Genomic DNA, 16685 nt, shown 5'->3' with positions numbered 1-16685 from the left:
GCATGATAACGTGGTGGAGTGGGCACGTCCCAGCGTCCCCTGCTCTTCCTGTGGAGGTGGCCCATGAGATTGCTTCCTGTTGTTCTCTGAGCAGGTGATGGTACCGTGGATCTCATGGCGTGTGCTGCTCTTTCATCCACATGGCTTGGTTCTGTAGGCTGATTCTTAGAAGTAGGATTATTGACTGAATTGAAAAGTAGGAACTTATTTTTTGTAATTATTTTGGAAAATGTCAAAGTAGGGAGAATAATTCCATGAACCCTTGTGTTACCAGCTTCAGGAATCAAGACCAGTCTTCTCTCATCTGAAGCCCTGCCAGTGCTGCCCACCACCCTCTCTGGATTATTCTGAAGCAAGTCCTAGACTGAATATTACTTTCTCTGAAATATTTCAGCATATACATTAGAGAAGGGATCTTTTAAAAAAGACCATCATAATGCCATTATCACACCTAAAACAATAGTGATTTCTCACCCTGCAATACCTTGTTGGTGTTAGATTTTCTTACTGGTCTCCCAGGGTCTTTCTGCAGTTGTATAAGAACCCAAAAGATCCACATGTGGCATTTATCTGATGAGACTTTAAGTCTCAATGAACATAGAACATTCGCCCTCCTTTCCTCCCCTGAAGTGAGTGTGATGAGGTAACCGGTTCTCTTCCTGGGCGCCCGGTAGTCCAGATCTTGCTGATTGCACCACAGGGTTTGTCGAGCCTGTGTCGCAGTCCCTGTGCTCCCTGTAAACCTAGAGCCCTGGCTCCATCAGGTTTGGCTTGGTGTTTGGCCGGCACAGTTGTGGGTGATGCTGTGTGCTGCCGCAGGGCCCTGGAAGGTCCTGTGGTCTCTCTTGTGAGCTGGCAGCCTCTGGCGCTCATCTTCTGGATTCCTTATTTTATTCAGGGTTTACAAAACGGTGATATCTTGGCTCTCTCATTCCCTCTGCATTAATTGATTGCAGCGCTTCCAGAAAGGGACTCCCCGTACATGCTGCGAGGACACGAAGGCAGGGCCAGTGCTTGCTTTCCCCTAGATTTGCCATTCCCAGAGGAGCTTTGGGAGATGCTTCCCTGAAGCCGAAGGGAGGGACTTGGTGAGCCCTAATGTTCCTGCAGACCCGGATGGCACTGGAGTCTGTGTTGAGGGTCTGGGGCTGACTAGGTGGGGGTGGTCTGAGAGAGGGGAGGTGGATGGGAGGCTGGGAGTTGCTGGAGGTGGGAGGACCCAGGCCCCATGTGTCCTTGGCCAACTGGGAGGTATCCTTGCCAAGCTGACTATACATTTTCACATCCATGGTCTGGCCCAGTCTTCACTGTGTGCCTGTGCCCGACCAAGGCAGCCTGTAACATTACCTCCAGTTGAGGAGGGGAGGCACCGGGCTTGCCCAAGAACACACAGCTGGTAGATGACAGCAGGAGGAGGGCGGGACCCCAGCCCCTGAGTCTCAGGTCAGGCCCTGGCCGCTGCGCCACACTGCTGCCGAGGAGGAGAAGCACCATTTCCCCTCCCTCGCCCACCTCCAGCCCCACTGGGAGAACAGTACAACCTGGAAACCACGGCCCTGGCCCTTGTATTCCCAGCCTGTGTAGGGGAAGGGGGCCAGAAGACAAGAACCCATTTCAGACTCAGGTCATGGCTATAGAAGGGCGTGGGACCAAATCTGCACACACATTTTCCATAGAGACAGACCTTCCCTGATATAGCAGCCTGGGCACCTCTCTCCACTGAGGCCTGCCTCAGGCTGCCGGGCCTCTGGGCTGCAGCTCATGATGCCTCCTCCATTCCAGACTGTCAGTGAGATTGGGTCTGGGCCCGATCACCCCATGTATGTGAAGGGGCCAGAATGCTCAGGGTGTTTAAAAAAAAAACCTCAAATGGAAAAATGAAAGGGAAAATGCTTTGAACTAAGCCACTCCATGAAGTTGGGGTAGAGGTGAGAAGGCTGGGCCCCTGACTGAGGAGAATCCAAGATGGCCACCAGCCCACCGTGGTGACACCATCTGGTGGATGAGTTGTTTCCTGCTGGGCCTGGAAAGGGAAAATATTTGTGACAGAAACCAAGGTCAGGGCTCCTGCAGGAAGTCCTGTTAGAATCATTAATGCCAGGGGTACTTTTCCTTAGCCTTGGCTAGTGATGTAAATTCTGTATTGGTTCTGTGTTTAAAGCAGTATGGTTGTCTCTCTTCCATCCCTTCAGAAAGAGGTTGAGGAAAATCTGAGGTGAAGGTAGCCACAGAGGGAGATGTAAAATGTCCCTTGGTCTCAAGTTGAGGTTTATTTTATAGACTGATGCTTTAACTTTGAGCTGTTCTTTTTGAGTTTTCTGAGAACTTCCTTCTCTTTCCTTGGGTTCACAGAACAGCTGGGGAGGAGGCGAGGGTGGGTTTTATTAGACCGATTTTCCTGAGGGAGACACTGAGGCCTAATGAAGTTTTGTGACCAGCTGAAGGCAGGATCAGAACCTGTCTCCCAACTCCTCGGCCCACATTCCTTTCCTCACTGCCACAACCCAGGGAACAGTTCTTTTGTGGCAGAATAAAAGGGTTGGCAAGGAAGCCTGGATGCACCACCCTGGATTGCTAAGAGGTCAGAGAGGTCCAGCTCAGCGCCCCAAGGACTAAGATTATTTCTTAAGAAAAATGTAGAGAGAGACAGCTCTGGCCCTGACCCCCACATGGGGTCTCTCTCGGTCTCTCCAAGACTCTGGCTTGGCCAGAGTTGTTCCTTGGAGACCTCATCCCGGTAGGTAAAGTGTCTTAGGTCGGCAGTTAGAGCAGTCCTGGAGTGCTGTGAGCTGTCGCGTAAAACACGACAGAGGATCCTTCCTGAGGCTCTTTAACCTCGGCCCAAAATAGAGCCAGTGGATTGGTGAGCAGCTTTCAGATGGGGTGGGTGTCTGTAGGTCTGTGTGTAAGCGTGAATGCATGAATGAGTGTGAGTAGGCTCATGCTCTCAGTCTGAGTCCTCCTTAGCTTTTCCTTCTTTCCCATCATATGGCTGAGCTGGAACTGCTTCCATCCTCCGGGTGTACTTGCCTGGTTTCTTCAACAGCGTCCATCCAGTGAGCACGGATGGTGTGCCAGGCATGGTTTTCGAGCAGGCACCATCAGACTTGGGGTTTTCAGTGGTTTAGAAGGGGTCCACATCTCAACCCCAGCATATTCCCCCCTCGCCTGATACCCAGCCTGTGTGCTCACAGCTGTTGTTGTCAAGTTTGTGGTTGTCACTGGAGTTGACTCTTTTTGCTGGATCGTCTCTGTTCCATGCACAAGGGCTCATCCTGAAACCCTGACTCAGACCCTGCCTGGCTCGGGCAGGACTCCATGAACGTCTGCCCATGAGTGGATGGAAGGCGGACGAGGGGATAGTCACTGCGTGATTAAACAGGAAACTGGCCCCCAGCATCTCTGTGCCTTTTGGTTCTTTGTCCACATCGTTGGTCTCCAGGAGAGGACGCTCTTCTCCAGTGACTGACAGCCCTAGTGGGGGTTGGTAACCTGGGTGTTAGCCCAGGCTCTGCTGGTAACTTCCGGTGCAGCTGCGGGCCCATCACTTTGACCTGCCTGGATCTCTGTTTTTCCATCTGTCGCTTGGGTTCACTGCTGCTGCCCGGCCTGCTTTGAGGGGTGGTGGTGAGCACCAGCCTGGGTACAGATGATGTGGGAGTGGGCTGTAGGGTAGCTGGGACACCAGGCAGACTCCCTGGGTCGTGTGCAGGGACAGTGGGCTCCTGAGGCTGGCACCGTATCTGGTCGGCCCTGAATCCCAGAGCCTGGCCTACGCGTGACAGTGTTTGTTGAATGAACAGGACACAGAGAAGCCCATGGTGGCAAGTTTAGCTCCTTCATGCTTTGAAAGTGCTGATCAAAATATGACATCTTCGGAAAGCCAGTTACCCACGTCTGGGCTGAGGGCCTAATCCTTCTTGGGGATTAGGTGTGGAAAGCTTCCTTGGGCTTGAGGCCCCTCTTCCCCACAGGCCTGAGGATGGAGTCTGTAGGGACTCATGTGGAGCCCCCAAGGAGAGGGTAGCATTGAACTTTGAGAAGAAGGGTGGGGTCTGAATTTGGCAACCCTGCCCCTTAGGAACTGCCATCTTTTTTTTTTTTTTTTTTAATATTTTGGCTGCATATTTCAGCATGTTGGATCTTAGTTCCCTGACCAGGGATTGAACCCATGTCCCCTGCATTGGAAGCTTGGAGTCTTAACCACTGGCCCACCAGGGAAGTCTAGAAACTGACTATCTTTGAGTGCTGTCAATCTCCTGACCAATCTGAACCCTGCTTCAACTGGAGAGCAGTGGTTACCAAAGGAGGGCTTGTTCTTGGGGAGCAGGCAGGGAGAGGGCAGCAGGGGGCTCCAGTAATGGCTCCACGTTCTTGCAGGCTCACACTGGTGCTGTGGGGAGAAGAGACGGCAGGGACGGGGGTGAGGGCGGTGGCAGGGAGGCCGGCAGGAGCTGTCCCTGAGATGTGGTGGCTTTACCGGAACAACTTCTGGGAGTCTGTTGATGTAGAGTCGGTGGGATTTTCTTATTGGTTGGATGTGGGGCTGAGACCCACATTAGAAAAGACCCCAGTGCTGGGAAAGATTGAGGGCAGAAGGAGAAGAGGGTGACAGAGGATGAGGTGGTTGTATGGCATCACCAACTCAATGGACATGAACTTGGGCAAACTCTGGGAGATGGTGAGGGACCAGGAAGCCTGGCGTGCTGCCGTCCATGGGGTCTTGAAGAGTCAGACATGAGTCGGTGACTGAACTAAACGAAACTGGGGCTGAGAAAGGGAGAGGTCGAGGAGGAATGTCAAGTTCGGGCCTAAGCAGCAGGAAGGATGGAATTTCCTCTAAGAGGGCAAGTTATGGGCAGGTCAGGTTTGGGGAGGGCTCCCAAGGTCCGTTTGGGGTGCGGGTGGAATTGTGGAGTCTGAACTGTATCCCCGTGGAGCTCATGAGCAGTGGTTGCACGTCTGAGTCCCGATGCAGGTATGTGTGTGGGAGTCCGCAGGGTCCTGCCTGCACTTTCGGTCCCCGGTGACACTGAAAGGGTGACATGACCTAGGAAGTGAGTGTCCATTGACTAGTCAGGCGCCCTCTGCACACCGGGTCCTGGTCAGACACTTGGGGCTGTGGTGGAGAGGCAGAGATGGAAACTGCTTATAATCTGACGTCTGCCCCAACTTATCGTTGTCTTGAGGAGACCAGTCATGCCTTGGAGAAGCAGTCAGAAACCTTCATGATGGACCTTGCTGGTGGCCCAGTGGTTAAGACTCTGAGCTCCCAATGAAGGGGGCATGGATTCGATCAATCCCTGGTCTGAGAACTAAGATCCCGCATGTTGTATGACATGGCCTAAGAAAAAAAAAAGAAACCCTCATGATGGAATGTATTGTAGTAGTTAACGAATTGGTGCAGAGAATGGGAGCCAAGAAGGGCAGGTTGTGGGACTGGATGGTTCAGAGCCTTGGGAAAACAAGGGCTTGTCCAGGGCCTGGAGGGATAAGATGAACATCACCTGGCTGGGCGAAGGGAGAGCATTCCAGACAGGAGGAAGAAAGAGGGTAAAAGTACAGCTCCAAGAGTGAGGCAGGGAGTGGCTGAACTCGAATGTGGTGAAGGGGGCTAGGGTGCTGGTAGGAAAGCTGGAGTTTTGGAATTCATGTCCCAGCTTAGAACTCTGCGACCTTGCTGAGCCCCATCTGCAACATGAGATGTCCCTCTTCCCTCACGGGGTTGCTGGAGGGCATATCAGAATCTCATCATCAGATCTGCACGAACATGCTCAACCCGGTACCCGCGCTCAGGGGCCCTGTGCACACCTGGGGGGCTTTCCGGCCCTGCCCCTGTGGAGCTCTCCCAGGTGGTCCAGCGAGCAGCAGAGCTTCGGGGGAGCCACTGCAGGCGCCGCTGGGCCCGTGCTGATGCTGGGTCGAATGGAGGCGTGAGAAACCTGACCTCCCCAGCACGTGGGCCACCTTTCCCGGGCCCTGTCTATTTTCGTGCTCAGTCCCCAGTGGATGAGGAAACCTTTGCTCCGCCACAGCTAATGACAGCCTGGCCTGCCAGGCCACTTAAAAACAGCCACTATTTTTATCTACTGGAGGCAGCTGGCCTGTCTTCCTCCCCAGACAGTGCTGACATGGGGTGATTTTGAGGAAACCAGGGCTTTGCTAGGAAGGTGGGTCATTATCTCAAATCATAGACTGCGGTCTGGCAGGATGCACCTAAGGAACCTTCCGGCGGGTGTCAGGCGTCACCTTGACCCGGTGGTCTGAATTTAGAGATAATTCTACCCTACCTTGCCAGTAGGACTCGGAAGGAATCACTTGACCTCTCCACCCCAGATGGTCCTCAGAATCCTTGCTGGAGTTTCAGGGCACGTCAGGATTGTGTCCCCCCAGCCGCAGCGGGTGCCAAGAGGATAAGGGCTGGTGCAGTGGTGCCCCTGGGCTGCGCCCAGAGCTGGGGCCTCTTCACACCCCAGGACCTTACTTCTGAGCTCTCGAAAGTAGTTTGCAGTGGCTCTCACCTGGTGGGACAGTGGGTGAATTCCTTTCCTTCTCTCTAAGAAACTGTATTGAACTAGGCTCCTGGCCTTTGGATGGAGATTGGGGAGCAGGGTAAGGGATGGGGTGGTGGATGCCCAGTGCTTCTCAGCATGACGTATTCATCCTTAGAGACAGGCAGAATTGTGCTGTGTTGGCCACAGTTTGTATTTAGGTAAAAAAATTTTTTTAAATTTTTGGTTCACTGCTTAATTTCTAAACAAAAAAAAGTTTTGTTTTTTTTTTTTGAGCACTGGGTTGCCTGACTCCTAAAACAACAGGCATCCTGCCCTGATCCTGCCCAGTCATCTAACCCAGGCAGCAGCCATGGGGCCATTCCCACCCTCACATCCACCGGAAACCTTCACTGGCTCCTCTGTCTGTAGGGTCCGGGGCTCCCCTGGCTCTAGGTCCCTTGCTGCTACAAACTCCTCCCCACTCCCTCCGTTGAACCCACCTCACTCTTTGACCCTTTCCTCCCCTCTCAGGACACCTTCCTGCCCCCTTCTTCCTAATGCACCTCAAATCCTCCTTCTCTCAGAGCCCCTTCCTCTTCCAGCTACCCGTCTTGCCTCGATCCCGCCATCCGGCTGCTCTGGGTATTTGCCGGCTGTCCTTTGCCTCCCCCAGACCACAGGCATCTCTGCGGGCAGGGCCTGTGTGTGCCCCACCTTTGTGCCGGGCCCCCAACCCCCGTTCCATGAATGGCTGGACCCGTGTGGCTCCCCAGGGCTTATAGGTATTTCCTTGTACCATACTTTACTGAGCTCTCTGATCCCTGGCGACGTGGGGCTGAGTTTAAATGGCAGAACTGGGACCGGAACCCAGTCCCGTCTCCCAGGGAGTCAAGGCATTGGCCGTGGTCCCCTCACCCCAGTAGGGCCCCGTTCACTGTCCGCCTTCCACTCCTGCTCCGTTCCCAAAGCTCCAGAGATGCTTCTGGAAGGTAATGGGAGGGGCCAGCTGTGCAAGTGATCGTCCACTCCCGACCCTGGGAGCAATGATGACAGAGGCCCCAAAGGCCGAATCACCCGAGGCAGATGCGGGAGGGGCCACAGGCCCCGCGAGCCTGTCTCCTCCAGCTCGCTGTTCAGGGTGCTGTGGGTTGTGTCACGTCCGGGGTAAGGGCCCGTCTGGGAGCCTTCCCAAAGGAGATGCATGAGACTGACATTGTGTGCCTGCGTGGGAAGGCTTCCAGCTGTGGCCCAGCTGTTAGGAGACCGCCCTTCCTGGTTCCTGGGGGCTGGGAGTCATCTGTGCCCTCCCCTGGGTGCTCCCGGTGCCTGAAGGTACAGCCGCTATGCCGCACCCTCTTCCTGGAGCAGAGAGGGCTGCTGTGGGCCCTGGATGGTGGCCAGGCCTGGAACAGTGGCGCGGTGGTGAGAAGAGGGAGGGTGCGAGGTGAGGTGGGGTGTTCAGTCCTTGGGGCTCCCCCTGGTGGCGATCCATCTGTGGTGGGCTTAAGGGGCACACTCAGGTGTTGGGGTGGACACCCTATGGCAGGGAGCTGGCCCTATTTGTCCTGGGCCTGTGCCCCCGGCTGCCCGCTGACCCCCATGCTGAGGAGAAGCTGGAGAGGCCCCCGAGTAAGCCTCCTTCCTCCTGAGCATCAGTCTGCCCTGAGTCCTCCATTAACAGGTCACCCCTACTCTCAGACCTTCAGTGGCCCCCCAGTGCTGAAGTCTCAGCCCAAGCTCTGTAGATGCCGAGGGAACTTTTCACAATCCAAGGCCCAGGCCCAGCCTGTGGAGACGCTCGTCTGGCCTGGGGTGGGGCCCAGGCATCTGCATGCAGGGCAGGTGATTAGAGGGCGGCCGTCTCAGCCCAGGGCAGCTGCCAGTGGGTGCTAACCCATCCCTTTGCACCCTCCTTCCAGCCAAGCTGGCACCTTCCCGATGCCCACCTGCCTCATACCACCCTCACCTCTGTCTTCCCCTTCTGGTGCTTACTGTCCATCCAAGTCCACGGAAGCCCTCACGGTCCAGCTGCATCCACGCTGTCTGGGAAACTATCTTTAATCCCTTGGCAGTCTCTTCTCCCCTTAGCAGAGACCTTGTGCTCTTCTAGAATGTGCTCGGGGATCACTCTTTAAAAGGGTCTGTGTCCCATCCCAGCCTCTTCCTTCCCTGAAGCGCTGCACCTCTTGCTAATTCTGTTTCTGTGGTCTTTCTATGACCTGTCCCCAGCCTTGGAGAGAGTGTGTGTGTGAGAGAGATTGTGTGTGTGTGTGTACGTGTGCAGTGTGTGTGTGACTCTGGTTGTGTAGGGTGTGTGAGTGAGGGTGTCTGGTATGTGAGTGAGGTATTTGAGAGTGTATACATACATGTGTATGAGTGTGGGTGTGGTGTGTACAATTGTGAGAGTCTCTGTGTGTGGGATGTGTGTATGTGTGTTGAGTGTGTAGGGTGTGTGATTATGAGAGTCTGAGTGTGTGTGGAGTATGTGAGTGGTGTGTTTGTATATCTGTAGAGTGTGTATAGTGTATATATGATTGTGAGAGTCCGTGAGTGTGTGTGGTATGTGTGACTGGGTGCATGTGGTGTGTAAGAGGGGTGTGTATGTATGAGTGTATGTGTGTTGTGTGTGATTGTGAGGATCTGTGTGTGGTGTGTATATGAGAATGTGGTGTGTGAGTGGGGTGTGTGTGTGAGTGTATGTGTGGTGTGTGTGATTATGAGAGTCTGTGGGTGTGGAGTATGTGAGTGGTGTGTTTGTATATGTGTAGAGTGTGTGTGGAGTGTATGGTATATATGACTGTGAGAGTCTGTGAGTGTGTGTGGGGTGTGTGTGTATGTATGGTGTGTGTGATTGTGAGGCTCTGTGTGTGGTATGTGTGTGAGATTAAGATGTGTGTACATGTGTAGAGTGTGTATGGTATGTGTGTATGAGTGTATGTGGTGTGTGTGATAGTGAGGCTCGTGAGTGTGTGTGGGGTGTGTGACTGAGTTCCTCTGGGGTATGTGTGAGTGTGTGGTGTATGTGATTGTGTGTGGCGTTTGTGAGGATGGGGTGTGTGTACATGTGTAGAGTGTGTGGTGTGTGTGTGAGAATGGGGCATGTGTACATGTAGTAGTGTGTGTGTGTGAGGATAGGGCATGTGTACATGTGTATGGTGTGTGTGGTGGGGCATATGTACATGTGTAGAGCATGTGTGTGTGTGTGAGTGGGGCGTGTGCACATATGTAGAGCGTGTGTGGTGTGTGTGGTGTGTATGTGAGTGTGGGGCATGTGTGCCTGTGTGGAGCATGTGTGGTGTGTGTGGTGTGTGTGTATGGTATGTGTGTGCCTATGTGGAGCGTGTGTGGTGTGTGTGAGTGGGGGACTTGTGTGCCTGTGTGGAGCATGTGTGGTGTGTGTGTGAGTGTGGGGCATGTGTGCCTGTGTGGAGCGTGTGTTGTGTGTGTGGTGTGTGTGTATGGTGTGTGTGTGCCTGTGTGGAGCATGTGTGATGTGTGTGAGTGGGGGGCGTGTGTGCCTGTGTGGGGCGTGTGTGGTGTGTGTGTGTGAGTTTGGGGCATGTGTGCCTGTGTGCAGCATGTGTGGTGTGAGTGGGGGGCGTGTGTGCCTGTGTAGAGCATGTGTGGTATGTGTGTGAGTGGGGGTCGTGTGTGCCTGTGTAGAGCATGTGTGGTGTGTGTGGTGTGTGTGCGAGTGGGGGGGCATGTGTGCCTATGTGGAGTGTGTGTGGTGTGTGTGTGAGTGTGGGGTGTGTGTACCTGTGTGGAGCATGTGTGGTGTGTGTGTGAGTTTGGGGCATGTGTGCCTGTGTAGAGCGTGTGTGGTGTGAATGGGGGCGTGTGTGCCTGTGTAGAGCGTGTGTGGTATGTGTGGCATGTATGTGAGTGTGGGGCGTGTGTGCGTGTGTGGAGCGTGTGTGGTGTGTGTGTGAGTTTGGGGCATGTGTGCCTGTGTGGAGCGTGTGTGGTGTCAATGGGGGCGTGTGTGCCTGTGTAGAGTGTGTGTGGTTTGTGTGGTGTGTATGTGAGTGTGGGGCGTGTGTGCCTGTGTGGAGCGTGTGTGGTGTGTGTCGTGTGTGTGTGGTGCGTGTGTGCCTGTGTGGGGCGTGTGTGGTGTGAGTGGGGGCATGTGTGCCTGTGTAGAGCATGTGTGGTGTGTGTGCAAGTGTGGGACGTGTGTGCCTGTGTAGAGTATGTGTGGTGTGTGTGTGAGTAGGGGGCGTGTGTGCGTAGAGCGTGTGTGGTGTGTGTGGTGTGTATGTGAGTGTGGGGCGTGTGTGCCTGTGTGGAGCGTGTGTGGTGTGTGTCATGTGTGTGTGGTTCGTGTGTGCCTATGTGGAGCATGTGTGGTATGTGTGAGTGGGGGGCATGTTGCCTGTGTGGGGCGTGTGTGGTGTGTGTGTGTGAGTGTGGGGCGTGTGTGCCTGTGTGGGGCGTGTGTCGTGTGTGTGTGAGTGTGGGACGTGTGTGCCTGTGTAGAGTATGTGTGGTGTGTGTGTGAGTGGGGGGCGTGTGTGCATAGAGCGTGTGTGGTGTGTGTGGTGTGTATGTGAGTGTGGGGCGTGTGTGCCTGTGTGGAGCGTGTGTGGTGTGTGTCATGTGTGTGTGGTTCGTGTGTGCCTATGTGGAGCATGTGTGGTGTGTGTGAGTGGGGGGCATGTTGCCTGTGTGGGGCATGTGTGGTGTGTGTGTGTGAGTGTGGGGCGTGTGTGCCTGTGTGGGGCGTGTGTCGTGTGTGTGTGAGTGTGGGGCGTGTGTACCTGTGTAGAGCATGTGTGGTGTGTGTGTGTGTGTGGGGCATGTGTACTTGTGTAGCGTGTGTGGTATGTGTGTGAGTGTGGGCGTGTGTACCTGTGTGGAGCATGTGTGGTGTGTGTGTGAGTGTGGGGCGTGTGTGCCTGTGTGGAGCGTGTGTGGTGTGTGTGTGAATGTGGGGCATGTGTGCCTGTGTGGAGCGTGTGTGGTGTGAGTGGGGGCAGTGTGTGCCTGTGTAGTGCCTGTGTGGTGTGTGTAGTGTATGTGTGAGTGTGGGGCATGTGTACCTGTGTAGAGCATGTGTGGTGTGTGTGGTGTGTGTGTGACTAGGGGGGCGTGTGTGCCTGTGTGGTGTATGTGGTGTGTGTGTGAGTATGGGGCGTGTGTACCTGTGTGGGGCGTGTGTGGTGTGTGTGTGAGTGTGGGGCGTGTGTGCCTGTGTGGGGCGTGTGTGGTGTGTGTGTGAGTGTGGGGCGGCGTGTGTGCCTGTGTGGAGCGTGTGTGGTGTGTGTGTGAGTGTGGGGCATGTGTGCCTGTGTGGAGCGTGTGTGGTGTGAGTGGGGGCAGTGTGTGCCTGTGTAGTGCCTGTGTGGTGTGTGTGGTGTGTGTGTGAGTGTGGTGTGTGTGTGCCTGTCTGGAGCGTGTGGGGTGTGTGTGGTGCGTGTGTGCCTGTCTGGAGCGTGTGTGGTGTGTGTGGTGCGTGTGTGCCTGTCTGGAGCGTGTGGGTGTGCAGTGTGCTGGGGTGGGGATGAGCTCCAATCTGACCCCCGTCCCGTGCCGTCCGTCCTGCAGGCGAAAGCGGCCAAGTCGGAGCAGGAGGCCCGGAGGCTGCGGCTGCGGAGCCTGCAGTACCTGGAGCGCTACATCTACCTGGTGCTCTTCAGCGCCTACCTGCACCTGGAGAAGGCCGGCTCCTGGCAGAGGCCCTTCAGCGCCTGGATGCGGGAGGTGAGGGCGGGGCCGGGGACAGGCTCCTCCGTGCGGCCGAGGTCGTGTCTCGCTCAGCTCTGGGCCCAGCACGGCGTCTGTGCTCGGCAGGCCGTGAGCCGGGGATGCGAGGAGCAGACAGAGCCTGGTGGGGGCTGGACTGAGCCCCTGCTCCCTGCGTCCCCAGGCAACGTCGCCTGGGTGCTTCACGCCCCAGGCCGTATTCATCCTTCGCCTGTGCCCTCTGGCTTCCCGCGCCCCTGCCGCCCTCCAGCCATGAGCAAGGCACGTAGCCGCTCTGGGCCGCTGCCCTCAGAGTTACCACGGAAGTACTCTTGGCTCAGTGGGCGCCACCTCAGGAGGCGTGGCGGGGATTCTGTGAGGTATGTGCACTGCCGTCTGCCCCAGCTCGTGTCAGCAGGGCTGCCTCACGTGGCCGCTGTACGCTCCTGCTCTAGAGGAGGAGTCCGGGTGCAGAGGGGTTCAGTGCCGTGTCCATAGTCAGCGCTAGAGCAGTTGGTTGGCTCCAGAGCCCACCATTTCCGGCCTAGGACAGACATGTCTCGGGCCCCCTCCTCTCTCCCCTCCGCTTGGCTCTTCCCGGCTTGGCTAGTTTTAGAGGCAGAGCTGCCGCCTCGGCTCTTCTAGGGTAGGAGAAAGGTCTCCCTTCCTGCTTGGCAGAGTGGCCTGTAATTACCCCTCCGCTGGGACGCTGGCCCCTGCTGACCTCACCGGCCTGTCCTGGTGGTTGGCATCTGGACTCCAGGCTGGAATTAGCTCCCGTGGGCAGGGTGGACGGGAAGGCAGGAGTGATAGGTGTAAGAAGGGTGTGGGGCTTCGGGAGGTGTGCAGGTGGGGTCCGAGCTGCGAGGGGACAGAGGCTGGGAGGCCCCTGCAGGGCCCGGTGCCAGGACGGGTGGCTGCTGGGCGTTTGTGCCGAAGACAGGCCTTCAGGGTGGTCCTGAGGTGCGGGTGGGTCACACCAAGGTCACAGTGGGGCCACCCTCCTGAGCAGGCCTGGGCTCAGCTTCCTCTTGGTGGTAGTAGGGGACTTAGGACACTTCTGCTTGAAGAGCTGAAATAGGGGGAAGGAGCTTGATCCCCTCCCCAGCTGAAGCTGAGTGGTAGGTCGTGGGAGATGTCGAGGTTCTAGCCTCGGGGGATGAGCAGAGGGGCAGGGGGTGAGGGTTGCCTGCGGATGTTAGTTTGGAGTGGAGCCTGCATCCTCCCCATCCCCAGGATGGTGGGGAGAGAAGAAGGCTGGTCGTTGAGTGGTTTGAGTCTAGGGCCAGGGCCTGGGCCCTATGGCTGTATGGAGAATGTCTAGGGAGGCCTCAGTCAACCTGCCTGAGCTGAGGCCCTGGGTGGACCTGCCGGGTCCTCAGTTGGAACTCATAGCAAAAGAGCTCTTGCCGGCTGCTGCTTCCACGCTGGCTTCCCCAGAGCTCCCCGCGGGCCCAGCTGTAACACCAGGAGCAGCTGGGCTTGTGCTCCTGTGTGCGCCCATGGGCGCATTGGGGCTGAAGGCATGGGGCGTGCTTGGCCTCCCCCTCTGCTCTCCGCTTCCTACCTGCCCTTACTGCCTGCCGAGCGCTTTCTGTGCAGCGCAGCCCTCCATGCTGTGCTCTGCCATCACAAGGAAACGGAAGCTCGGAGTAGTTAATAGGAATCAAGATGCAAACTTGTGCAGGTCGCTGAGCTGGTGGGAGGCAGCGCTGGGCCAAACTCACACATGTGTCAGTGGAGCCCAGTGAGGAGTGTGACAGAGGAGGGCACGGGACCCAAATGACACTCTCCCTTCCCTCGAGCACTGCCCCAGTCTCTCCTGTCCTCCCCAGGTGGCAGCCAAGGCCGGCATCTACGAGATCCTCAACCAGCTGGGCTTCCCCGAGCTCGAGAGCGTGGAGGACCAGCCCTTCTCGAGGCTGCGCTGCCGGTGGCAGGAGCAGAACCGTGGCCCTGAGCTCTCCGCATCAGGGGACTTCCTGTAGGAAGGGGGCTTCCTGTGGGATACGCTGCCCCTGCTTCTGCTATCACCGCCTCCTGCAGGGCCACCTCCCTCCCCACGTAGTCTGGGGGTACCCGATGCTCTTCGGTGGCAGTGGCCCTGAGAAATGACTCCTCGGCTTCCCAGAGACCAGGGTGGGTGGGGATCCCCTTTTTGAAAGAGTTGTTATAGCATAGGTGGCCACTGTGATGTCTCGTGAATGGCTGCTCCTGGAGGGCCTGCAGGAAGGCCCGGTGTGGCATCAGCTCTCCAAGGCACTCACTCCCCAAGGTGCCAAGCCAAACCTCTCACCACTTCCGTCCTCCCCTCTGCCCCGAGCAGTTCTGATGGCCCCTGGCCTAGAGCAGTCCTGGCCAGTGTTGGTTCCTTCTCTCACAGCTCTCCCACATGGCTTCTCCCCTTTTGCTGCCTGGGCGTTGCCCTGGTGGCCCTGGGCTCCCTGGGAGATGGACTTCGCTCTGGCTAGATTTGTTACCTTAAAGGCAGTTTTCCGCAGTGTTCTTGCCTCTCATTCCTTGTCTCAACCTCAAGACATGAAGAAAGACAACCACATTCCCTGTGTGTTCAGTGGAGGCCTCTGCCCCTCCTGCCTTTGCCCCCTCCCCTCCCCTGGGCTGGCAGGACTGTAGAGGTTTCCATGGAGCTGAAAACAAAAGGGAACCCCTCTTGGGGTTGGAGGGGGCAAGAAAGAGCTCCCAGAAGGTGCATGCCACCCTGTGGGAGAGGCCTGCTCCATTTCCCTGGAAGCATGGTGGGGAGGTTTGGGGAAGGACCTCCTCTCTGCTCTGCCTGGCCCCCCAACAGTGGTCTGAGCCCCCACCTGGTGTGGCAGGAGCCGTGGGGACTCCTGGGTGACCCGGAGTGAGCAGTGGGGTGTGTGAGAGTGGGCCAGGGATGGCACGAGGGGGCACTTGGATTGCAGGCCATCCTTGCTGAGCACCCTCGAGTTGCCTTGTGATGGGAGCAGAAGAGGCCAAGGCCTGCCGAGTTGGCAGCTGCTGGGACCAACTGTGTGGATGGTGGGAAGGTTGCTCGGAGACGCAGGCAGGTGTTGAGCTGAGCCTGTGGCGCTCCCTCTGGGGACTGGTCTCCCCCTAAAATGCAGGGGCTGAAGGGTATGGACTCTGTCCCCCTGGCCTGGCTCCTTGGGGCCAGGCAGGCCTCTTTTGGTTGGACACCAGCACTTGGGCAGAAAAACAGATGATGTATCACTCACTGGTCGTGGTATTTTGAAGAGGCAGATGAGGCCAAAGTTGTTCACGTCTACCTAGTATTGGAAAATATATGACCATTTTGGCTGAATTCTTTTGCAAATCTACTGTAAGTCTTTTCACTACCTTTTTAGATTTGTTGTTTTTGGTTTTATTTTTGCATGTAGTAAAAAGTGTTAATTTCTCTGCAGACAAGGTCTAGATGAGGGGTCAGAGATCAGGGCTGAACTGGGAGGGATCCTTTGCGTTCTCATGGTTGGCCCTGACTTTCAGCTGTGCTGGGACTACTGGCTGGTCACATCACCTCTCTGCCTCAGTTTCCCCATCTGTAAAATGGGAGAATAATACTTGCCTACCTACCTCACAGGGGTGTTGTGAGGATTCATTTGTGATTTTTTTTTTTTTAACAGATCTTTTGAGCATTAAAAATGGCTAAATGTGAAGTGTGTTTGGCTGCCAATGTCTTTAGTGGGACAGGTATTACAGAACTGGTGCAAGCTGGGGTCCCTGTTCCCTCAGAGTAAGGGTGGGAGGGCAGGGTGAGCCAAGAGCACCTGCCCTTTGTGCACCTGATTCGCAGAGAAGGTGGGTTTTCCTGGACATCATTCTCTTTCCTTCACATCCCCAATCATGTATGACCATCTCGTTCTGGATGCTCAGGGCTGACGTGCTGAGGAGCCTCTCCTTGAAGAAAGTAATGTAACAGGCTAATTCACACTAAAGTGTGAAGGACTGTTATATTTAGGGAAGGACTGTTATATTTAGGGAAATGGAGCAAAATTGAATTTCATGGGCTATGAAGCAGAGTGAAAGCAGGGTGGTCCTCAGCCTCTACTTCCTTTTCTCATCCCTGCAGACTCTTCTTGGTCCCTTTAGGCCCCCAAAGGCTCGAACACATTTGTGTTGAGAAATGGATGTGTAAAGAGGCAGGAGGGAGAATGAGGCAGGCAGAGTGCAGACCCAGTCTTCTCCCTAGGCTCTTCCAGGATTAGGGGGAATCAGAACTCTGGGCTGTGCTTCTGAGGTCAGCTGGAATGCAAGTTTCAAGGTCAGAATGGAATCCAGAGCCCCTACTGCGCTAGGGTTGGTTTTCTCCCCAGCCTGGGTGAAGGGAGACCTCCTGGGTTACTTCCCAGCACCCTGAGTCCAAGGATGCTCTGTGTGGCTTCTGAATGTGAGTGCAGTGGTGTGTACACCCACGTGTGTGTGTGTAAGTGTGAGGGGTGGTTCTGCACTTCTCTGACTGGGATGAAGGGATTATAAAAATATGATCAGTACAAAAATCTGGGA

At 55.7% G+C, this 16685-nt stretch overlaps 1 protein-coding gene across 13 annotated transcripts in view; it reads left to right on the top strand.

Annotated features, from left to right (window-relative positions):
• PALD1 (phosphatase domain containing paladin 1) overlaps positions 1 to 15838 on the top strand; it is an 84613-nt gene extending 68775 nt beyond the window's left edge. For all 13 annotated transcript variants that reach the window (XM_086381554.1, XM_086381547.1, XM_086381550.1 and 10 more), the window contains 2 exons: positions 12042 to 12197; positions 14015 to 15838. In XM_086381554.1, the coding sequence (XP_086237680.1) occupies positions 12042 to 12197; positions 14015 to 14167 (309 nt within the window). In that variant the 3' untranslated portion in view covers positions 14168 to 15838. The remainder of the gene's footprint in view (positions 1 to 12041; positions 12198 to 14014) is intronic.
• Positions 15839 to 16685: the final 847 nt, after the last annotated feature.

Source organism: Bos grunniens, chromosome 28 (assembly GCF_055505025.1).
Source record: "Bos grunniens cultivar Pamir isolate PY7600 chromosome 28, Bosgru_T2T1.0, whole genome shotgun sequence".
Taxonomy (NCBI): domain Eukaryota; kingdom Metazoa; phylum Chordata; class Mammalia; order Artiodactyla; family Bovidae; genus Bos; species Bos grunniens.
This window is presented reverse-complemented; position numbering and strand designations above follow the sequence as displayed.